The 25,181-nt window shown below is 43.8% G+C and overlaps 1 protein-coding gene across 4 annotated transcripts in view; it reads left to right on the forward strand.

Moving 5' to 3' along the window:
• Window positions 1-24,921, forward strand: part of LOC106574830 (dachshund homolog 1) — a 93,670-nt gene extending 68,749 nt beyond the window's left edge. Inside the window, exons 5-11 of one of the 4 annotated variants that reach the window (XM_045698371.1) lie at window positions 1,518-1,653; window positions 6,606-6,758; window positions 14,861-15,045; window positions 20,361-20,511; window positions 21,371-21,508; window positions 21,739-21,810; window positions 24,298-24,921. In XM_045698371.1, the coding sequence (XP_045554327.1) occupies window positions 1,518-1,653; window positions 6,606-6,758; window positions 14,861-15,045; window positions 20,361-20,511; window positions 21,371-21,508; window positions 21,739-21,810; window positions 24,298-24,335 (873 nt within the window). In that variant the 3' untranslated portion in view covers window positions 24,336-24,921. The remainder of the gene's footprint in view (window positions 1-1,517; window positions 1,654-6,605; window positions 6,759-14,860; window positions 15,046-20,360; window positions 20,512-21,370; window positions 21,509-21,738; window positions 21,811-24,297) is intronic. The other 3 variants (XM_045698374.1, XM_045698373.1, XM_045698375.1) reach the window with 3 other exon arrangements.
• Window positions 24,922-25,181: the final 260 nt, after the last annotated feature.

The following is a 25,181-nucleotide window of genomic DNA, read 5'->3' on the forward strand; positions in this document are numbered from 1 at the left end:
ATAAAGGTATGTTAGCATGGAGGTCACCTCTGTTATAAAGGTATGTTAGCATGGAGGTCACCTTCGTTATAAAGGTATGTTAGCATGGAAGTCACCTCTGTTATAAAGGTATGTTAGCATGGAGGTCACCTCCGTTATGAAGTGTATGTTAGCATGGAGGTCATCTCCTTCATAAAGGTATGTTAGCATGGAAGTCACCTCTGTTATAAAGGTATGTTAGCATGGAGGTCACCTCTGTTATAAAGGTATGTTAGCATGGAAGTCACCTCTGTTATAAAGGTATGTTAGCATGGAGGTCACCTCTGTTATAAAGGTATGATAGCATGGAGGTCACCTCCGTTATGAAGGTACTGTATGTTGGCAGAGTCATCTCCTTCATAAAGGTATGTTAGCATGATCACCTCTGGTAGGGCTCCCGAGTGGCGCAGCTGTATCACAACCGGCCGTGATTGGGAGTCCCATAGGGCGGCGCACAACTGTCCCAGAGTCGTCTGGGTTTGGCCGGTGTAGTCCGTCATTGTAAATAAGAATTTGTTTTTAACTGACTTGCCTAGCTAAATAAAGGTTACATTTTTAAATAAAATAAAATATATATAAAGTTATGTTAGCATGGCCACCTCCGTTACTAAGGGATGTTAGCATGGTCACCTGTGTTATAAATGTATGTTAGCATGGTCACCTGTGTTATAAATGTATGTTAGCATGGTCACCTGTGTTGTAAAGGTATATTAGCATGGTCACCTGTGTTATAAAGGTATGTTAGCATGGCCACCTCCGTTATAAAGGTATGTTAGCATGGTCACCTCCGTTATAAAGGTATGTTAGCATGGTCACCTGTGTTATAAAGGTATGTTAGCATGGTCACCTCCGTTATAAAGGTATGTTAGCATGGTCACCTGTGTTGTAAAGGTATGTTAGCATGGAGTTAACCTCCATTATAAAGGTATGTTAGCATGGAGGTCACCTCCGTTATAAAGGTATGTTAGCATGGTCACCTGTGTTGTAAAGGTATATTAGCATGGTAACCTGTGTTGTAAAGCTATATTAGCATGGTAACTTGTGTTGTAAAGGTATGTGAGCATGGAGAACACCGCCGTTATAAAGGTATGTTAGCATGGAGGTCATCTCCGTTATAAAGGTATGTTAGCAAGGAAGTCACCTTCGTTATAAAGGTATGTTAGCAAGGAAGCCACCTTCGTTATAAAGGTATGTTAGCATGGAAGTCACCTCTGTTATAAAGGTATGTTAGCATGGAGGTCACCTTCGTTATAAAGGTATGTTAGCATGGAAGTCACTGTTATAAAGGTAGGTCAGAGCATTATGGGTACTGTAGTACATTATGCTACGACCACCTGTTATAAAGGTACACTGGATGGTCTCATGATATTATGCCAGAAGTGTCCTTTCAAGCTATGAGAGCAGCCCATCAAACCTTTCCTGGACAGTGTGATTATTATTGTAAAATATTCATTGATGTTGACGTGTGTTTCCACTCACTATGGTGTTCTTCATTCTAGGAGCGTGTTCGGGACAGTCCGTCTCCAGCTCCCTCTCTGGAGGACGGGAGGAGGTCTGGGAGTCACCTGTCCTCTCGTCACAGCAGCAGCATCTCCAGCTCCCCCATACACACAGAACACTCTGCAGACAGGACCCGTACGTACTCTAACCCTAACCCAGAACACTCTGCAGACAGGACCCGTACGTACTCTAACCCTAACCCAGAACACTCTGCAGACAGGACCCGTACGTACTCTAACCCTAACCCTAACCCAGAACACTCTGCAGACAGGACCCGTACGTACTCTAACCCTAACCCTAACCCAGAACACTCTGTAGACAGGACCCGTACGTACTCTAACCCTTACCCTAACCCAGAACACTCTATAGACAGGACCCGTACGTACTCTAACCCTTACCCTAACCCAGAACACTCTGCAGACAGGACCCGTACGTACTCTAACCCTAACCCTAACCCAGAACACTCTGTAGACAGGACCCGTACGTACTCTAACCCTAACCCAGCACACAGAACACTCTGCAGACAGGACCCGTACGTACTCTAACCCTAACCCTAACCCAGAACACTCTGTAGACAGGACCCGTACGTACCCTAACCCTAACCCAGAACACTCTATAGACAGGACCCGTACGTACTCTAACCCTAACCCAGCACACAGAACACTCTGCAGACAGGACCCGTACGTACTCTAACCCTAACCCTAACCCAGAACACTCTGCAGACAGGACCCGTATGTACTCTAACCCTAACCCAGAACACTCTATAGACAGGACCCGTACGTACTCTAACCCTAACCCAGAACACTCTGCAGACAGGACCCGTACGTACTCTAACCCTAACCCAGAACACTCTGCAGACAGGACCCGTACGTACTCTAACCCTAACCCAGAACACTCTGCAGACAGGACCCGTACGTACTCTAACCCTAACCCTAACCCAGAACACTCTGTAGACAGGACCCGTACGTACTCTAACCCTTACCCTAACCCAGAACACTCTATAGACAGGACCCGTACGTACTCTAACCCTTACCCTAACCCAGAACACTCTGCAGACAGGACCCGTACGTACTCTAACCCTAACCCTAACCCAGAACACTCTGCAGACAGGACCCGTACGTACTCTAACCCTAACCCTAACCCAGAACACTCTGTAGACAGGACCCGTACGTACTCTAACCCTAACCCAGCAACAGAACACTCTGCAGACAGGACCCGTACGTACTCTAACCCTAACCCTAACCCAGAACACTCTGCAGACAGGACCCGTACGTACTCCCTAACCCTAACCCAGAACACTCTGTAGACAGGACCCGTACGTACTCTAACCCTAACCCAGCACACAGAACACTCTATAGACAGGACCCGTACGTACTCTAACTCTTACCCAGCACACAGAACACTCTGCAGACAGGACCCGTACGTACTCTAACCCTAACCCAGAACACTCTGCAGACAGGACCCGTACGTACTCTAACCCTAACCCTAACCCAGAACACTCTGTAGACAGGACCCGTACGTACTCTAACCCTAACCCAACAGAACACTCTGCAGACAGGACCCGTACGTACTCTAACCCTAACCCTAACCCAGAACACTCTGTAGACAGGACCCGTACGTACCTAACCCTTACCCTAACCCAGAACACTCTATAGACAGGACCCGTACGTACTCTAACCCTAACCCTAGCACACAGAACACTCTGCAGACAGGACCCGTACGTACTCTAACCCTAACCCTAACCCAGAACACTCTGCAGACAGGACCCGTACGTACTCTAACCCTAACCCAGCACACAGAACACTCTGCAGACAGGACCCGTACGTACTCTAACCCTAACCCAGAACACTCTGTAGACAGGACCCGTACGTACTCTAACCCTAACCCTAACCCAGAACACTCTATAGACAGGACCCGTACGTACTCTAACCCTAACCCAGCACACAGAACACTCTGCAGACAGGACCCGTACGTACTCTAACCCTAACCCTAACCCAGAACACTCTGCAGACAGGACCCGTACGTACTCTAACCCTAAGCCTAACGCAGAACACTCTGCAGACAGGACCCGTACGTACTCTAACCCTAACCCAGAACACTCTGCAGACAGGACCCGTATGTACTCTAACCCTAACCCTAACCCAGAACACTCTATAGACAGGACCCGTACGTACTCTAACCCTAACCCAGAACACTCTGCAGACAGGACCCGTACGTACTCTAACCCTAACCCTAACCCAGAACACTCTGTAGACAGGACCCGTACGTACTCTAACCCTTACCCTAACCCAGAACACTCTATAGACAGGACCCGTACGTACTCTAACCCTAACCCTAACCCAGAACACTCTGCAGACAGGACCCGTACGTACTCTAACCCTAACCCTAACCCAGAACACTCTGTAGACAGGACCCGTACGTACTCTAACCCTAACCCAGCACACAGAACACTCTGCAGACAGGACCCGTACGTACTCTAACCCTAACCCAGAACACTCTGTAGACAGGACCCGTACGTACTCTAACCCTAACCCTAACCCAGAACACTCTATAGACAGGACCCGTACGTACTCTAACCCTAACCCAGCACACAGAACACTCTGCAGACAGGACCCGTACGTACTCTAACCCTAACCCTAACCCAGAACACTCTGCAGACAGGACCCGTACGTACTCTAACCCTAAGCCTAACGCAGAACACTCTGCAGACAGGACCCGTACGTACTCTAACCCTAACCCAGAACACTCTATAGACAGGACCCGTACGTACCCTAACCCTAACCCAGAACACTCTGCAGACAGGACCCGTACGTACTCTAACCCTAAGCCTAACCCAGAACACTCTGCAGACAGGACCCGTACGTACTCTAACTCTAACCCTAACCCAGAACACTCTAGACAGGACCCGTACGTACTCTAACCCTAAGCCTAACCCAGAACACTCTGCAGACAGGACCCGTATGTACTCTAACCCTAACCCAGAACACTCTGCAGACAGGACCCGTACGTACTCTAACTCTAACCCTAACCCAGAACGCTCTGTAGACAGGACCCGTACGTACTGTAACCCTAACCCTAACCCAGAACACTCTGTAGACAGGACCCGTACGTACTCTAACCCTAACCCAGAACACTCTGTAGACAGGACCCGTACGTACTGTAACTCTAACCCTAACCCAGAACACTCTGCAGACAGCACCCGTATGTACTCTAACCCTAACCCTAACCCAGAACACTCTGCAGACAGGACCCGTACGTACTCTAACTCTAACCCTAACCCAGAACACTCTGTAGACAGGACCCGTACGTACTCTAACCCTAACCCAGCACACAGAAAACTCTGCAGACAGGACCCGTACATACTCTAACCCTAACCCAGCACCGAGAACACTCTGCAGACAGGACCCGTACGTACTCTAACCCTAACCCAGCACACAGAACACTCTATAGACAGGACCCGTACGTACTCTAACCCTAACCCAGAACACTCTGCAGACAGGACCCGTACGTACTCTAACCCTAACCCAGAACACTCTGTAGACAGGACCCGTACGTACTCTAACCCTAACCCAGAACACTCTATAGACAGGACCCGTACGTACTCTAACCCTAACCCTAACCCAGAACACTCTGCAGACAGGACCCGTACGTACTCTAACCCTAACCCAGAACACTCTATAGACAGGACCCGTACGTACTATAACCCTAACCCTAACCCAGAACACTCTGTAGACAGGACCCGTACGTACTCTAACCCTAACTCTAACCCAGAACACTCTATAGACAGGACCCGTACGTACTCTAACCCTAACCCAGAACACTCTATAGACAGGACCCGTACGTACTCTAACCCTAAACCAGCACACAGAACACTCTGCAGACAGGACCCGTACGTACTCTAACCCTAACCCAGAACACTCTGCAGACAGGACCCGTACGTACTCTAACCCTAACCCTAACCCAGAACACTCTGCAGACAGGACCCGTACGTACTCTAACCCTAACCCAGCACACTCTGTAGACAGGACCCGTACGTACTCTAACCCTAACCCAGAACACTCTGTAGACAGGACCCGTACGTACTCTAACCCTAACCCTAACCCAGAACACTCTGTAGACAGGACCCGTACGTACTCTAACCCTTACCCTAACCCAGAACACTCTGTAGACAGGACCCGTACGTACTCTAACCCTAACCCTAACCCAGAACACTCTGTAGACAGGACCCGTACGTACTCTAACCCTAACCCTAACCCAGAACACTCTGTAGACAGGACCCGTACGTACTCTAACCCTAACCCAGCACACAGAACACTCTGTAGACAGGACCCGTACGTACTCTAACCCTAACCCTAACCCAGAACACTCTGTAGACAGGACCCGTACGTACTCTAACCCTAACCCAGAACACTCTATAGACAGGACCCGTACGTACTCTAACCCTAACCCAGAACACTCTGTAGACAGGACCCGTACGTACTCTAACCCTAACCCTAACCCAGAACACTCTGTAGACAGGACCCGTACGTACTCTAACCCTAACCCTAACACAGAACACTCTGTAGACAGGACCCGTACGTACTCTAACCCTAACCCTAACCCAGAACACTCTGTAGACAGGACCCGTACGTACTCTAACCCTAACCCTAACCCAGAACACTCTGTAGACAGGACCCGTACGTACTCTAACCCTAACCCTAACCCAGAACACTCTGTAGACAGGACCCGTACGTACTCTAACCCTAACCCTAACACAGAACACTCTGTAGACAGGACCCGTACGTACTCTAACCCTAACCCTAACCCAGAACACTCTGTAGACAGGACCCGTACGTACAGTGCTCTCATCTTCACTGTCTTTCCAGCTTCGTCTGGAATCAGATTATGAGTCCAGTTAGGGACTGTTGATGTCATTGAAAACCCACTTTAATGTCAGGTATGACATCAAGCTAGCCACTATGTATTGTAATGTTTTTAACATTGTATAAACTGCCTTCATTTTGCTGGACCCCAGGAAGAGTAGCTGCTGCTTTGGCAGCTAATGGGGATCCATAATGAATAGAAATATGTTCACCTCCTCTCTGAAGGTATACTGTGTGTTCCAGACGTGCAGCAGAATGGCCTGTACTCCAGCCATGCTCTGTTGGGCCTATCTCCCAGTGCTGTGCCTGGTCCTAAAGAAGGAGATGTGGCCACCTTGGACTCTGGTCACGAAGCTAAGAGGAACCATGCTGAGAGAGGTATGGTCCTCCTTCTCTTTCACTTGTTCTTGATTGTTCTCTCTCTCTCTCACTCACTCTGTCTCTCTGTCTCTCTGTCTGTCTGTCTCTCTCTCTGTCTCTCTGTCTGTCTGTCTCTCTGTCTGTCTGTCTCTCTCTCTATGTCTGTCTGTCTGTCTGTCTGTCTGTCTGTCTGTCTGTCTGTCTGTCTGTCTGTCTGTCTGTCTGTCTGTCTGTCTGTCTGTCTGTCTGTCTGTCTGTCTGTCTGTCTGTCTGTGCATCATCGTTGGATATCACTGAATGTGAACACAATTACAGGAAATAGTTGGTAGTTGATTCCCGTGAAGGTGAGGACAGCAATTGAGGTCCTAATGCACCAATCAGGATTCATTGTCTGTCCCTACTATTCTCTCTCTCTCCCCACTTCTCTCTCTTGCTCTCTCTCTTCTCCCTCTCTCCTCTCCCTCTCTCTCTCTCTCTCTCCCTCTCTCTTCTCTCTCTCTCCCTCTCTCTCTCTCTCCCTCTTTCTCTCTCTCTCTCTTCTCCCTCTCTCTTCTCCCTCTCTCTTCTCCCTCTCTCTTCTCCCTCTCTCTCTTCTCTCTTCTCCCTCTCTCTTCTCTCTTCTCCCTCTCTCTTCTCTCTCTTGGTGGTCTTTGTAGGAAGCGGAGATGAAGTGGAGACAAATAATTCTATGGAATAATCCATTACAGAGGAGAGAGGAGCGGAAGACAAGGCAGCGGGGCTAAATTAGTTAGCGATTTGCAGAGCATGAATTAATGAACAAGGCCCTCTCGCCACGGCTCCTCTCACAGCCACCTGATTTCCATAATGACCACCTCCCAAGCTCTGAGGCCGCCGTTTGCGTCAGTTGTGTGTTTTCCGTTATGAAGGTTTACATTAGCTTAATGAGGACTGTTCAAGGGCAAAACAGTCAGCACAATTTACACAGAGAGAAGAGAGACGGAAGAGAGAGAGAAGAGAGAGAGAAGAGAGAGGGAAGTGAGAGGGAAGAGAGAGGGAAGTGAGAGGGAAGAGAGAGGGAGAAGAGAGAGGGAAGAGAAAGAGGAGAGAGAGGGAAGAGAGAGGGAGAAGAGAGAGAGAAGAGAGGGGAGAGAGGGAAGAGAGAGGGAAGTGAGAGGGAAGTGAGAGGGAAGTGAGAGAAGAGAGAGGGAGAAGAGAGAGGGAAGAGAGAGGGAGAAGAGAGAGGGAAGAGAGAGGGAAGAGAGAGGGAAGAGAGAGATGGAAGAGAGAGGGAAGAGAGGGAAGAGAGAGGGAAGAGAGGGAAGATAGGGAAGAGAGAGGGTAGAGAGAGGGAGAAGAGAGAGGGAAGAGAGAGGGAAGAGAGAGGGAGAAGAGAGGGAGAAGAGAGGGGGAAGAGAGAGGGAGAATAGAGAGGGAAGAGAGGGAAGAGAGAGATGGAAGAGAGAGGGAAGAGAGAGGGAGAAGAGAGAGGAAGAGAGAGATTGAAGAGAGAGGGAAGAGAGGGAAGATAGGGAAGAGAGAGGGTAGAGAGAGGGAGAAGAGAGAGGGAAGAGAGAGGGAGAAGAGAGAGGGAGAAGAGAGAGGGAGAAGAGAGAGGGAAGAGAGAGAGGGAAGAGAGATGGAGAAGAGAGAGGGAAGAGAGAGGGAGAAGAGAGAGGGAGAAGAGAGAGGGAAGAGAGAGGGAGAAGAGAGAGGGAAGAGAGAGGGAGAAGAGAGAGGGAAGAGAGAGGGAGAAGAGAGAGGGAGAAGAGAGAGGGAGAAGAGAGAGGGAGAAGAGAGAGGGAGAAGAGAGAGGGAAGAGAAAGGGAAGAGAGAGGGAAGAGAGAGGGAGAAAGAGAGAGGGAGAAGAGAGAGGGAAGAGAGAGGGAAGAGAGAGGGAGAAGAGAGAGGGAAGAGAGTACAGTCACTACATGATATACTAGGACATTTAAATGAAACCCACTTCACAGGTTTTTGTTTGGCAGGATGACAGAGAAGCGCGTTGCCAGATATGTAATTAAACCAATAAGATTGAACCAGTAAGAGCCATGTACGGTCATAAAGACAGTGATGATTATATGAAACAGGAAGCATTAGTTTAATAAGACAAGAGGTCCATAATGGTAGAACTGAACTAGTGGGACGACTAAATAGATGACACATGAGAGGCTCATTGGAACTGTTTTGATTAGACATGTGTTTCATTTAATCAATTGGTTTGTTTTATAGACAAATGAAAAACCATGTCAGTTATTGGTCGGCTTGTTGAGTTGTAATTGTGGTGGTATATCATTTGATTGGTTTCTCCAACAGATTGAATGGTGTTGAATATCCAGTGTACACAGAGAAATAGGTTTTAAAACATCCTGTTGTTTTCTGAATTGTCATTCTGTCACATATGAATCATCAGAGTAAGTTTGGGACTCTTCCAGCTAGATTCTGTCTTTGAACACTTGGTCCAACGTTAACATGAATCATCAGAGTAAGTTTGGGACTCTTCCAGCTAGATTCTCTCTTTGAACACTTGGTCCAACGTTAACATGAAACATCAGAAGACGTCTGACAGTTAATCCACTTTATCCACTATAATCATTTTCCTTTAAACTTGATTCAGACCGCACCTCTCTCCACTTCCGCTGACAGTCAGGAAGCTTCACTAGGTGGAGTTCATCAGCCCGAGGGAAGGAGGGATGGAAGAGCAGAGAATCAGAAAGAGGATGATGGAAAGAAAAAATAGAAAAATGGAAAACAATGACCTTGGTTGAGGAGATCTGCAAATGAGAGGATGAGGGGAGAGGAGAGAGGGAGAGGAGAGAGAGGAGGGGGAAGAGGAGGAGAGAGGGAGAGAAGAGAGGGAGGGGAGAGTGGAAGAGGAGGAGAGGAGAGAGGGAGAGGAGAGTAGAAGAGGAGGAGAGGAGAGTGGGGAGAGGAGAGAGAGGAGGGGGAAGAGGAGGAGGGGAAGAGAGGGAGTGGGGAGAGGAGAGTGGAGAGAGGGAGAGGAGGGGGTTGGGGGGTTGGGAGAGGAGGATAGGATGGAGGGAGGGAGAGGAGGGTGGAGGGAAAGGAGGGAGAAGAGGGTGGAGGGAGAAGAGGGTGGAGGGAGAGGATGGAGAGGAGAGGGGGAGAGGAGAGGAGGGAGAGGAGGGAGAAGAGGGTGGAGGGAGAAGAGGGTGGAGGGAGAGGATGGAGAGGAGAGGGGGAGAAGAGGGAGAGGAGGTAGGGATGGATAAAACAGTAACTCAAAGAGAATCAGTCACATCAAAGGAGGGGGGAGAGGGAGGGTGGAGAGAGGAGGGGGATCCATACTGCATCCCGATGACGCTGCAGTTCAGAGCAGGAGGAGGGGGGGGGGGGGGCCACAGGAGAAGAAGTAGAGTTGGACGCCCTGCGTTTGATGAGCGCTGAGCAACACCTGACACTGACAGACTGCTAATTACATCTAGTACTGATATAGAGGGAGGCTTTTAGGAACGGGAGAGGAAATGAAAAGAGAGGGAGGGAGGGAGACGGAGTGGGAGAGAAGGAGAGAAAGGGAGAGAGAGGGAGCGAGGAAGAGGGAGGGAGAGAGAGAGAGAGAGGGAGGGAGGGAGAGAGAGGGAGGGAGAGAAAGAGGGAGGGAGGGAGAGAGAGAGAGAGAGAGAGAGAGAGAACGGGACATGCTTTTTATCCTTCAATGTGACACTAGCCTGTTTGCCAAGGGGGGGGGCTGAAGATGCTTTGGTCAGCTAAGTGGAGTAAAGTGTGTGTGTGTGTGTGTGTGTGTGTGTGTGTGTGTGTGTGTGTGTGTGTGTGCGTGCCTGTGAGGTAAATCTAATTCAACCCCATCAGACTCAGGTGAAGCTGACACAGCCTGTAGATAGAGCACAGTGAACTCTACTGCCCATAAGCCCTTTCATTTCTCTTCTAAATAGTTTTTAGGACATAATGTAATGTAAATGTAATTCAGAGTATTGTAGGGCAGAGCACCCACAGCCTGGCTTGTAAACTAGTCTTCAAGCTCCATCACTAGAAAACAGCACACCGTAAACATGTCTACTTGTGTAGTTTCCAGAACCAGGTTGTTCTGGTTGGGATCAGCTGTTAGTGTTTTATTGGTCTCATTAACATTCTACTACAGAACTGTGTCTCTCCTCTCTACACAAACAGCAAACGGGAAAGGACTTTTTTCCCTCCCAAACTTCTAAAGTTAACATTAGCAATTAGCTGCTTGGAATTAAGTGGAATGCACCTTTATCTAAAAAGCCATATTAATTTGGTCTTCATCGTGATTCGTAGAAAAAGTCATCATAGCAACAAACAAAAAAGGCCATCCTCTCAAACAGTGAGTTACATGGAGAGGAAATAAGAGTCACAGAGCTGTTATTTTGCTGCCAGGGTCTCACTGCTTAACATGTGATGTATTTACTCAATCTGATTTGTAGAGGTAAAACAACACTACTCAATCTGATCTGTAGAGGTAAAACAACACTACTCAATCTGATCTGTAGAGGAGGTAAAACAACACTACTCAATCTGATCTGTAGAGGAGGTAAAACAACACTACTCAATCTGATCTGTAGAGGTAAAACAACATTACTCAATATAATCTGTGGAGGAGGTAAAACAACACAACTCAATCTGATTTGTAGAGGTAAAACAACACTACTCCATCTGATCTGTAGAGGAGGTAAAACAACACTACTCAATCTGATCTGTAGAGGTAAAACAACACTACTCAATATAATCTGTAGAGGAGGTAAAACAACACTACTCAATCTGATCTGTAGAGGAGGTAAAACAACACTACTCCATCTGATCTGTAGAGGAGGTAAAACAACACTACGCCATCTGATCTGTAGAGGTAAAACAACACTACTCAATATGATTTGTAGAGGTAAAACAACACTACTCCATCTGATCTGTAGAGGAGGTAAAACAACACTACTCAATCTGATCTGTAGAGGTAAAACAACACTACTCAATATGATTTGTAGAGGTAAAACAACACTACTCCATCTGATCTGTAGAGGTAAAACAACACTACTCAATCTGATCTGTAGAGGAGGTAAAACAACACTACTCCATCTGATCTGTAGAGGAGGTAAAACAACACTACGCCATCTGATCTGTAGAGGTAAAACAACACTACTCCATCTGATCTGTAGAGGTAAAACAACACTACTCCATCTGATCTGTAGAGGAGGTAAAACAACACTACTCCATCTGATCTGTAGAGGTAAAACAACACTACTCAATATGATTTGTAGAGGTAAAACAACACTACTCCATCTGATCTGTAGAGGTAAAACAACACTACTCAATATGATTTGTAGAGGTAAAACAACACTACTCAATATGATTTGTAGAGGTAAAACAACACTACTCAATCTGATCTGTAGAGGTAAAACAACACTACTCAATCTGATCTGTAGAGGAGGTAAAACAACACTACTCAATCTGATCTGTAGAGGAGGTAAAACAACACTACTCAATCTGATCTGTAGAGGTAAAACAACATTACTCAATATAATCTGTGGAGGAGGTAAAACAACACAACTCAATCTGATTTGTAGAGGTAAAACAACACTACTCCATCTGATCTGTAGAGGAGGTAAAACAACACTACTCAATCTGATCTGTAGAGGTAAAACAACACTACTCAATCTGATCTGTAGAGGTAAAACAACACTACTCAATATAATCTGTAGAGGAGGTAAAACAACACTACTCAATCTGATCTGTAGAGGAGGTAAAACAACACTACTCCATCTGATCTGTAGAGGAGGTAAAACAACACTACGCCATCTGATCTGTAGAGGTAAAACAACACTACTCAATATGATTTGTAGAGGTAAAACAACACTACTCCATCTGATCTGTAGAGGAGGTAAAACAACACTACTCAATCTGATCTGTAGAGGTAAAACAACACTACTCAATATGATTTGTAGAGGTAAAACAACACTACTCCATCTGATCTGTAGAGGTAAAACAACACTACTCAATCTGATCTGTAGAGGAGGTAAAACAACACTACTCCATCTGATCTGTAGAGGAGGTAAAACAACACTACGCCATCTGATCTGTAGAGGTAAAACAACACTACTCCATCTGATCTGTAGAGGTAAAACAACACTACTCCATCTGATCTGTAGAGGAGGTAAAACAACACTACTCCATCTGATCTGTAGAGGTAAAACAACACTACTCAATATGATTTGTAGAGGTAAAACAACACTACTCAATCTGATCTGTAGAGGAGGTAAAACAACACTACTCCATCTGATCTGTAGAGGAGGTAAAACAACACTACGCCATCTGATCTGTAGAGGTAAAACAACACTACTCAATCTGATCTGTAGAGGTAAAACAACATTACTCAATCTGATCTGTAGAGGAGGTAAAACAACACTACTCCATCTGATCTGTAGAGGTAAAACAACACTACTCAATATGATTTGTAGAGGTAAAACAACACTACTCAATCTGATCTGTAGAGGTAAAACAACATTACTCAATCTGATCTGTAGAGGAGGTAAAACAACACTACTCCATCTGATCTGTAGAGGAGGTAAAACAACACTACTCCATCTGATCTGTAGAGGAGGTAAAACAACATTACTCAATCTGATCTGTAGAGGAGGTAAAACAACACTATTCCATCTGATCTGTAGAGGAGGTAAAACAACACTACTCCATCTGATCTGTAGAGGAGGTAAAACAACACTACTCAATCTGATCTGTAGAGGAGGTAAAACAACACTACTCCATCTGATCTGTAGAGGAGGTAAAACAACACTACTCAATCTGATCTGTAGAGGTAAAACAACACTACTCAATCTGATCTGTAGAGGAGGTAAAACAACACTACTCCATCTGATCTGTAGAGGTAAAACAACACTACTCAATATGATTTGTAGAGGTAAAACAACACTACTCAATCTGATCTGTAGAGGTAAAACAACATTACTCAATCTGATCTGTAGAGGAGGTAAAACAACACTACTCCATCTGATCTGTAGAGGAGGTAAAACAACACTACTCCATCTGATCTGTAGAGGAGGTAAAACAACACTACTCAATCTGATCTGTAGAGGAGGTAAAACAACACTACTCCATCTATCTGTGAGGAGGTCATTACTCAATCTGATCTGTAGAGGAGGTAAAACAACACTACTCCATCTGATCTGTAGAGGAGGTAAAACAACACTACTCCATCTGATCTGTAGAGGAGGTAAAACAACACTACTCAATCTGATCTGTAGAGGTAAAACAACACTACTCAATCTGATCTGTAGAGGAGGTAAAACAACACTACTCAATCTGATCTGTAGAGGAGGTAAAACAACACTACTCCATCTGATCTGTAGAGGAGGTAAAACAACACTACTCAATCTGATCTGTAGAGGTAAAACAACACTACTCAATCTGATCTGTAGAGGTAAAACAACACTACTCAATATAATCTGTGGAGGAGGTAAAACAACACTACTCAATCTGATTTGTAGAGGTAAAACAACACTACTCAATCTGATCTGTAGAGGTAAAACAACACTACTCAATATAATCTGTAGAGGAGGTAAAACAACACTACTCCATCTGATCTGTAGAGGAGGTAAAACAACACAACTCAATCTGATCTGTAGAGGTAAAAAAACAACTCATTCTGTCATCGAGACACTGAAACTAATTAAAGAAACAGAGCAGCTGTTGCCTCTATACTAACTGGCAGAGATAGCAGGCGTCTGTCTGTGAGAGTGAGGAGCAAGACAAAGAGGGAGAAAGTGTGTGATTTAAACTTGGCCATGACATAGTTATCAATGTCAGTAGTGCAGGAGAACAGACATCTGTGTTTAGAACACAGTATTACAGTATACTCAGGGGACAGTGTGTGTTTCCATCTGTGTTTAGAACACAGTATTACAGTATACTCAGGGGACAGTGTGTGTCTTAACAACAGTGGTGCCACACTGAAAAGGTTGGGTATTCAGAGGTGGGTGTGGTTTCTTGTGTTTGTCAGTTGTATTTTAGTTGTGGACACAGCCAATCACAATCTTCCTCTATTTTGCATGTTCTGAATAATAAATATCACCATCACTGTCTTTCTTTGTCCCCAGAAGAGACAAACACAACTGTACATGTATTCTGATGACTTCTCTGCTATTTTCTTTGTCTGTCCCCAGATGACTGTGGTTCCCTGAGCACCCAGACAGTCAGAGAACCAATCAGAGAGCCATTTAGAGAGACAGTCAGAGACGGCTATGAGAGGCTGTCGTTCTCGGGGCAGAAGCTTCCTCCAGGGTTCCCCGGACCCTTTATCTTCCCTGAGGGGCTGTCGTCAATAGAGACACTGCTCACTAACATCCAGGTGGGGCTCTACTCACTGTTTTCTACTGAATCATCCCAGAAGGTATAATGGTGACAATGTTTTGCTGAACCACGTTTTGATATTGGATGTGGGTAGGCTGCATCTTCTTTCTCTACTCACAGTTTGTCATTACACATCTGGATGTGTAGCTCCACCTCATCTCATCTCTCTATCTGTGTCTCTGGGCACCACCTCATCTCATCTCTCTATCTGTGTCTCTGGGCTCCACCTCATCTCATTCATCTCTCTATCTGTGTCTCTGGGCACCACCTCATCTCATCTCTCTATCTGTGTCTCTGGGCTCCACCTCATCTCATCTCATCTCTCTATCTGTGTCTCTGGGCTCCACCTCATCTCATCTCTCTATCTGTGTCTCTGGGCTCCACCTCATCTCATTTCTCTATCTGTGTCTCTGGGCTCCACCTCATCTCATCTCTCTATCTGTGTCTCTGGGCTCCACCTCATCTCATCTCTCTATCTGTGTCTCTGGGCTCCACCTCATCTCATCTCTCTATCTGTGTCTCTGGGCTCCACCTCATCTCATCTCTCTATCTGTGTCTCTGGGCTCCACCTCATCTCATCTCTCTATCTGTGTCTCTGGGCTCCACCTCATCTCATCTCTCTATCTGTGTCTCTGGGCTCCACCTCATCTCATCTCTCTATCTGTGTCTCTGGGCTCCACCTCATCTCATCTCTCTATCTGTGTCTCTGGGCTCCACCTCATCTCATCTCTCTGTGTGTCTTGGGGATCACCAATCATTATTGAAACCTTTAAAACACCCAACTCTACCTCCAGCATATTTGTTTTGAATTAAAAATATTAAAGTCTGTAAACATTTTGACTGAAGATAAGAGATGTAGAGACTACACACTACAGTGATGTATGGATTTAGATTAGAGATGTAGAGACTACACACTACAGTGATGTATGGATTTAGATTAGAGATGTAGAGACTACACACTACAGTGATGTATGGATTTAGATTAGAGATGTAGAGACTACACACTACAGTGATGTATGGATTTAGATTAGAGATGTAGAGACTACACACTACAGTGATGTATGGATTTAGATTACAGATGTAGAGACTACACACTACAGTGATGTATGGATTTAGATTAGAGATGTAGAGACTACACACTACAGTGATGCATGGATTTAGATTACAGATGTAGAGACTACACACTACAGTGATGTATGGATTTAGATTAGAGATGTAGAGACTACACACTACAGTGATGTATGGATTTAGATTAGAGATGTAGAGACTACACACTACAGTGATGTATGGATTTAGAGTAGAGATGTAGAGACTACACACTACAGTGATGTATGGATTTAGATTACAGATGTAGAGACTACACACTACAGTGATGTATGGATTTAGATTAGAGATGTAGAGACTACACACTACAGTGATGTATGGATTTAGATTAGAGATGTAGAGACTACACACTACAGTGATGTATGGATTTAGATTAGAGATGTAGAGACTACACACTACAGTGATGTATGGATTTAGATTAGAGATGTAGAGACTACACACTACAGTGATGTATGGATTTAGATTAGAGATGTAGAGACTACACACTACAGTGATGTATGGATTTAGATTAGAGATGTAGAGACTACACACTACAGTGATGTATGGATTTAGATTAGAGATGTAGAGACTACACACTACAGTGATGTATGGATTTAGATTAGAGATGTAGAGACTACACACTACAGTGATGTATGGATTTAGATTAGAGATGTAGAGACTACACACTACAGTGATGTATGGATTTAGATTACAGATGTAGAGACTACACACTACAGTGATGTATGGATTTAGATTACAGATGTAGAGACTACACACTACAGTGATGTATGGATTTAGATTAGAGATGTAGAGACTACACACTACAGTGATGTATGGATTTAGATTAGAGATGTAGAGACTACACACTACAGTGATGTATGGATTTAGATTAGAGATGTAGAGACTACACACTACAGTGATGTATGGATTTAGATTAGAGATGTAGAGACTACACACTACAGTGATGTATGGATTTAGATTAGAGATGTAGAGACTACACACTACAGTGATGTATGGATTTAGATTAGAGATGTAGAGACTACACACTACAGTGATGTATGGATTTAGATTAGAGATGTAGAGACTACACACTACAGTGATGTATGGATTTAGATTAGAGATGTAGAGACTACACACTACAGTGATGTATGGATTTAGATTACAGATGTAGAGACTACACACTACAGTGATGTATGGATTTAGATTAGAGATGTAGAGACTACACACTACAGTGATGTATGGATTTAGATTAGAGATGTAGAGACTACACACTACAGTGATGTATGGATTTAGATTAGAGATGTAGAGACTACACACTACAGTGATGTATGGATTTAGATTAGAGATGTAGAGACTACACACTACAGTGATGTATGGATTTAGATTAGAGATGTAGAGACTACACACTACAGTGATGTATGGATTTAGATTAGAGATGTAGAGACTACACACTACAGTGATGTATGGATTTAGATTAGAGATGTAGAGACTACACACTACAGTGATGTATGGATTTAGATTAGAGATGTAGAGACTACACACTACAGTGATGTATGGATTTAGATTAGAGATGTAGAGACTACACACTACAGTGATGTATGGATTTAGATTAGAGATGTAGAGACTACACACTACAGTGATGTATGGATTTAGATTAGAGATGTAGAGACTACACACTACAGTGATGTATGGATTTAGATTAGAGATGTAGAGACTACACACTACAGTGATGTATGGATTTAGATTAGAGATGTAGAGACTACACACTACAGTGATGTATGGATTTAGATTAGAGATGTAGAGACTACACACTACAGTGATGTATGGATTTAGATTACAGATGTAGAGACTACAACTAAGGTAGAGACTACACACTACAGTGATGTATGGATTTAGATTAGAGATGTAGAGACTACACACTACAGTGATGTATGGATTTAGATTAGAGATGTAGAGACTACACACTACAGTGATGTATGGATTTAGATTAGAGATGTAGAGACTACACACTACAGTGATGTATGGATTTAGATTAGAGATGTAGAGACTACACACTACAGTGATGTATGGATTTAGATTAGAGATGTAGAGACTACACACTACAGTGATGTATGGATTTAGATTAGAGATGTAGAGACTACACACTACAGTGATGTATGGATTTAGATTAGAGATGTAGAGACTACACACTACAGTGATGTATGGATTTAGATTAGAGATGTAGAGACTACACACTACAGTGATGTATGGATTTAGATTAGAGATGTAGAGACTACACACTACAGTGATGTATGGATTTAGATTACAGATGTAGAGACTACACACTACAGTGATGTATGGATTTAGATTAGAGATGTAGAGACTACACACTACAGTGATGTATGGATTTAGATTACAGATGTAGAGACTACACACTACAGTGATGTATGGATTTAGATTACAGATGTAGAGACTACACACTACAGTGATGTATGGATTTAGATTAGAGATGTAGAGACTACACACTACAGTGATGTATGGATTTAGATTACAGATGTAGAGACTACACACTACAGTGATGTATGGATTTAGATTAGAGATGTAGAGACTACACACTACAGTGATGTATGGATTTAGATTACAGATGTAGAGACTACACACTACAGTGATGTATGGATTTAGATTACAGATGTAGAGACTACACACTACAGTGATGTATGGATTTAGATTAGAGATGTAGAGACTACACACTACAGTGATGTATGGATTTAGATTAGAGATGTAGAGACTACACACTACAGTGATGTATGGATTTAGATTAGAGATGTAGAGACTACACACTACAGTGATGTATGGATTTAGATTAGAGATGTAGAGACTACACACTACAGTGATGTATGGATTTAGATTACAGATGTAGAGACTACACACTACAGTGATGTATGGATTTAGATTACAGATGTAGAGACTACACACTACAGTGATGTATGGATTTAGATTAGAGATGTAGAGACTACACACTACAGTGATGTATGGATTTAGATTACAGATGTAGAGACTACACACTACAGTGATGTATGGATTTAGATTAGAGATGTAGAGACTACACACTACAGTGATGTATGGATTTAGATTAGAGATGTAGAGACTACACACTACAGTGATGTATGGATTTAGATTACAGATGTAGAGACTACACACTACAGTGATGTATGGATTTAGATTAGAGATGTAGAGACTACACACTACAGTGATGTATGGATTTAGATTAGAGATGTAGAGACTACACACTACAGTGATGTATGGATTTAGATTAGAGATGTAGACTACACACTACAGTGATGTATGGATTTAGATTAGAGATGTAGAGACTACACCCTACAGTGATGTATGGATTTAGATTAGAGATGTAGAGACTACACACTACAGTGATGTATGGATTTAGATTACAGATGTAGAGACTACACACTACAGTGATGTATGGATTTAGATTAGAGATGTAGAGACTACACACTACAGTGATGTATGGATTTAGATTAGAGATGTAGAGACTACACACTACAGTGATGTATGGATTTAGATTAGAGATGTAGACTACACACTACAGTGATGTATGGATTTAGATTAGAGATGTAGAGACTACACCCTACAGTGATGTATGGATTTAGATTACAGATGTAGAGACTACACACTACAGTGATGTATGGATTTAGATTACAGATGTAGAGACTACACACTACAGTGATGTATGGATTTAGATTAGAGATGTAGAGACTACACACTACAGTGATGTATGGATTTAGATTAGAGATGTAGAGACTACACACTACAGTGATGTATGGATTTAGATTAGAGATGTAGAGACTACACACTACAGTGATGTATGGATTTAGATTAGAGATGTAGAGACTACACACTACAGTGATGTATGGATTTAGATTAGAGATGTAGAGACTACACACTACAGTGATGTATGGATTTAGATTAGAGATGTAGAGACTACACACTACAGTGATGTATGGATTTAGATTACAGATGTAGAGACTACACACTACAGTGATGTATGGATTTAGATTACAGATGTAGAGACTACACACTACAGTGATGTATGGATTTAGATTACAGATGTAGAGACTACACACTACAGTGATGTATGGATTTAGATTAGAGATGTAGAGACTACACACTACAGTGATGTATGGATTTAGTGTAACAACCTCTTGATGTGTGTCTTACTCTGTGCCCTCCAAGCAGGGCTTGCTGAAGGTTGCCATAGACAACACGCGCGCGCAGGACAAGCAGGTGCAGACGGAGAAGTCAGAGCTGAAGATGGAACTGTTCAGAGAGAGGGAACTCAGAGAGACACTGGAGAGACAGCTCACCATGGAGCAGAAAAACAGAGGTAGGTTAACACTACATTACCCACAACACACTGCACACCATACTACACTACATTACCCACAGTGAACTGTTCAGAGAGAGGGAACTCAGAGAGACACTGGAGAGACAGCTCACCATGGAGCAGAAAAACAGAGGTAGGTTAACACTACATTACCCACAACACACTGCACACCATACTACACTACATTACCCACAGTGAACTGTTCAGAGAGAGGGAACTTAGAGAGACACTGGAGAGACAGCTCACCATGGAGCAGAAAAACAGAGGTAGGTTAACACTACATTACCCACAACACACTGCACACCATACTACACTACATTACCCACAGTGAACTGTTCAGAGAGAGGGAACTTAGAGAGACACTGGAGAGACAGCTCACCATGGAGCAGAAAAACAGAGGTAGGTTAACACTACATTACCCACAACACACTGCACACCATACTACTCATCTGTGTTTCTAGTGAGCCCTGAAAACAAGCACTGCAATTCCTCACAATCCTCAAATGTTCTGTGTATTTCAGTGCCTCAAATGTTCTGTGTATTTCAGTGCCTCAAATGTTCTGTGTATTTCAGTGCCTCAAATGTTCTGTGTATTTCAGTGCCTCAAATGTTCTGTGTATTTCAGTGCCTCAAATGTTCTGTGTATTTCAGTGCCTCAAATGTTCTGTGTATTTCAGTGCCTCAACTGTTCTGTCTATTTCAGTGCCTCAAATGTTCTGTGTATTTCAGTGCCTCAAATGTTCTGTGTATTTCAGTGCCTCAACTGTTCTGTGTATTTCAGTGCCTCAAATGTTCTGTGTATTTCAGTGCCTCAAATGTTCTGTGTATTTCAGTGCCTCAACTGTTCTGTGTATTTCAGTGCTGATCCAGAAGCGTCTGAAGAAAGAGAAGAAGACCAAGAGGAAACTTCAGGAGGCTCTGCAGTTTGAGTGTAAACTGAGAGACCATGCTGAGCAGACACTGCAGCAGACTGTAGCATCAGACAGAGCCCTCTGTGGTAAGCCTTCAGGCTACATTACCTTTTACATTCACTTTTCTTTTACATTTCATTTACATTTGACTCTTTATTCACTCTTAATTTTGACTTAATGGTGCAGTTTTATGTTGTCATTTATGTTCCTTTATGAAAATGAATGTATTACCCTTTTACTTCTCATTTACTAGTAATTAGGTGTGATAATTAATGACTAAACTCCTGCCTCTCCGTCATCATTACCCTCCAATCAGACTCACTGACCCAGGAAGTAGACAACGGTAACCAAGGTAACGTCAGGACTGACGCAGAGGCAGCGATACAAGGTACGGCAGCTTCTGAATGGCTCATCCACCCTTATCCTAGTTGCCTAAATGTCTGGGTGTTTACGTTGAGTTAAACTAACGCTGTCGGTCTATGTAGTAGCAACCACATTGATAAACACTTTTTAATAGTTAAGTGAGTGTTGAGCGTATCATTCTATTCTTATCTGTTATGAAGGTGTTGGAGAGCATTTCAGATGCTCTGGTTGCTCTGTGTATCACAACGACAGTACACCCCCTCTACCCCCACAGACCCCATCTACCCCATCTACCCCTCTACCCCCACAGACCCCATCTACCCCTCTACCCCATCTACCCCCACAGACCCCATCTACCCCCTCTACCCCCACAGACCCCATCTACCCCCACAGACCCCATCTACCCCCTCTCTCTCCTGCTGCAGTCCCCCCACAGACCCCATCTACCCCCTCTACCCCCACAGACCCCATCTACCCCTCTACCCCCACAGACCCCATCTACCCCCTCTACCCCCACAGACCCCATCTACCCCCTCTCTCTCCTGCTGCAGTCCCCCCACAGACCCCATCTACCCCCACAGACCCCATCTACCCCCACAGACCCCATCTACCCCATCTACCCCCTCTACCCCCACAGACCCCATCTACCCCATCTACCCCCACAGACCCCATCTACCCCTCTACCCCATCTACCCCCACAGACCCCATCTACCCCCTCTACCCCCACAGACCCCATCTACCCCCTTCTACCCCCACAGACCCCATCTACCCCCTCTACCCCACAGACCCCATCTACCCCCACAGACCCCATCTACCCCCTCTACCCCCACAGACCCCATCTACCCCTCTACCCCCACAGACCCCATCTACCCCCTCTACCCCATCTACCCCCACAGACCCCATCTACCCCCACAGACCCCATCTACCCCCTCTACCCCCACAGACCCCATCTACCCCCTCTCTCTCCTGCTGCAGTCCCCCCACAGACCCCATCTACCCCCACAGACCCCATCTACCCCTCTACCCCCACAGACCCCCTCTACCCCATCTACCCCCACAGACCCCATCTACCCCATCTACCCCCACAGACCCCATCTACCCCCTCTACCCCATCTACCCCTCTCTCTCCTGCTGCAGTCCCCCCACAGAGACCATCTACCCCCTCTCTCTCCTGCTACAGTCCCCCCACAGACCCCATCTACCCCCTCTCTCTCCTGCTGCAGTCCCCCGACAGGGACTGGCTCCCTCTTTGTTAGCAGATCAAACATCTAAACCGTTAAAAGGGAAATTTAATTTAATGTCAGTGAAGCAAAAAAAAGAGCAAGGCCCCTAATTAATGGCTGTCTTAATTGTCCTCCTGATGTATTTGCATAGACATCATTTGCATAACTTACATGCAGTAATACATCTTTCCAAAGAGCGTTTTTAACAGACAAGAGGCCCTAGAAGACAAAACATACTTGTTTGATTTATATATACAGAACAATACTCTTATGTATTTTAGTTTGCTATCTTTGTTGATCTTCTTAGTTTACCATATTTGCTTATCATCTCAGTTTACTATCTTTGCTTATCATCTCAGTTTACTATCTTTGCTTATCATCTCAGTTTACTATCTTTGCTTATCATCTCAGTTTACTATCTTTGCTTATCATCTCAGTTTACTATCTTTGCTTATCATCTCAGTTTACTATCTTTGTTGATCATCTCAGTTTAATATCTTTGCTTATCATCTCAGTTTACTATCTTTGTTGATCATCTCAGTTTAATATCTTTGCTTATCATCTCAGTTTACTATCTTTGCTTATCATCTCAGTTTACTATCTTTGCTTATCATCTCAGTTTACTATCTTTGTTGATCATCTCAGTTTAATATCTTTGCTTATCATCTCAGTTTACTATCTTTGTTGATCATCTGTTTAATATCTTTGCTTATCATCTCAGTTTACTATCTTTGTTGATCATCTCAGTTTAATATCTTTGCTTATCATCTCAGTTTACTATCTTTGTTGATCATCTCAGTTTAATATCTTTGCTTATCATCTCAGTTTACTATCTTTGTTGATCATCTCAGTTTAATATCTTTGCTTATCATCTCAGTTTACTATCTTTGTTGATCATCTCAGTTTAATATCTTTGCTTATCATCTCAGTTTACTATCTTTGTTGATCATCTCAGTTTAATATCTTTGCTTATCATCTCAGTTTACTATCTTTGCTTATCATCTCAGTTTACTATCTTTGCTTATCATCTCAGTTTACTATCTTTGTTGATCATCTCAGTTTAATATCTTTGCTTATCATCTCAGTTTACTATCTTTGTTGATCATCTCAGTTTAATATCTTTGCTTATCATCTCAGTTTACTATCTTTGTTGATCATCTCAGTTTAATATCTTTGCTTATCATCTCAGTTTACTATCTTTGTTGATCATCTCAGTTTAATATCTTTGCTTATCATCTCAGTTTACTATCTTTGTTTACCAGATTTGTTTCTCACCTGTTGTTTCTCAGATGGAAGACTCTTCCTGAAAACTACAGTGATGTATTGAAGACAACATGGAGAGAAGAGAAGATGGATTCGAGCACCATTGGAGAGATTCCAGGGACTTGCAGCAGCAACATCATGGACGTTTCAGTAGTCCACACTGTCATAAAGACTGACAATACACAACAAAGAACAAATCATCAGAGAATTGTGATAACAGTGTTTTGTGCAATACCAATGTATTTCACAGCAAAGTGGAACTGAAGGAGAGATTTTCTACTTTATTTAAACCAGCCCAAATGCTCAGAGAAGGACAAATCCACTTCCGACTTTTGACTTGTATTCCTGTCTCAAGTTTTATAAGATTTCAATGTTTTAAAGCATAATGTCAGGAAGGTTGGTAATCTAGAGGTTAATTTATTACGTTATTTCTGTACATAAATTGATACAATGTTTCATTACAATGTTTGTTTTGTTGTTCATTCTAGTAATGAAAAATGACAGTTAGTCCTTTGTCATTGTTGTAAATCAGATGAAAGGTAAAGGATTCCTGACCCATGGTATGCTGTGTACATAAAGTAAAGAGATTGTATTGTGTATTGTAATGCAGTAGATCAGCTAGATGAAAATAATACAAACATTCTCATCTGTCTCAGTCTTATGTCTTCTAATGGTCAATCCATCAGTCCCTCAATACCCATCAGTCCCTCAGTACCCATCAGTCCCTCAGTACCCATCAGTCCCTCAATACCCATCAGTCCCTCAGTACCCATCAGTCCCTCAGTACCCATCAGTCCCTCAATACCCATCAGTCCCTCAGTACCCATCAGTCCCTCAGTACCCATCAGTCCCTCAATACCCATCAGTCCCTCAGTACCCATCAGTCCCTCAGTACCCATCAGTCCCTCAA

Source organism: Salmo salar, chromosome ssa16, assembly GCF_905237065.1.
Source record: "Salmo salar chromosome ssa16, Ssal_v3.1, whole genome shotgun sequence".
Taxonomy (NCBI): Eukaryota; Metazoa; Chordata; class Actinopteri; order Salmoniformes; family Salmonidae; genus Salmo; species Salmo salar.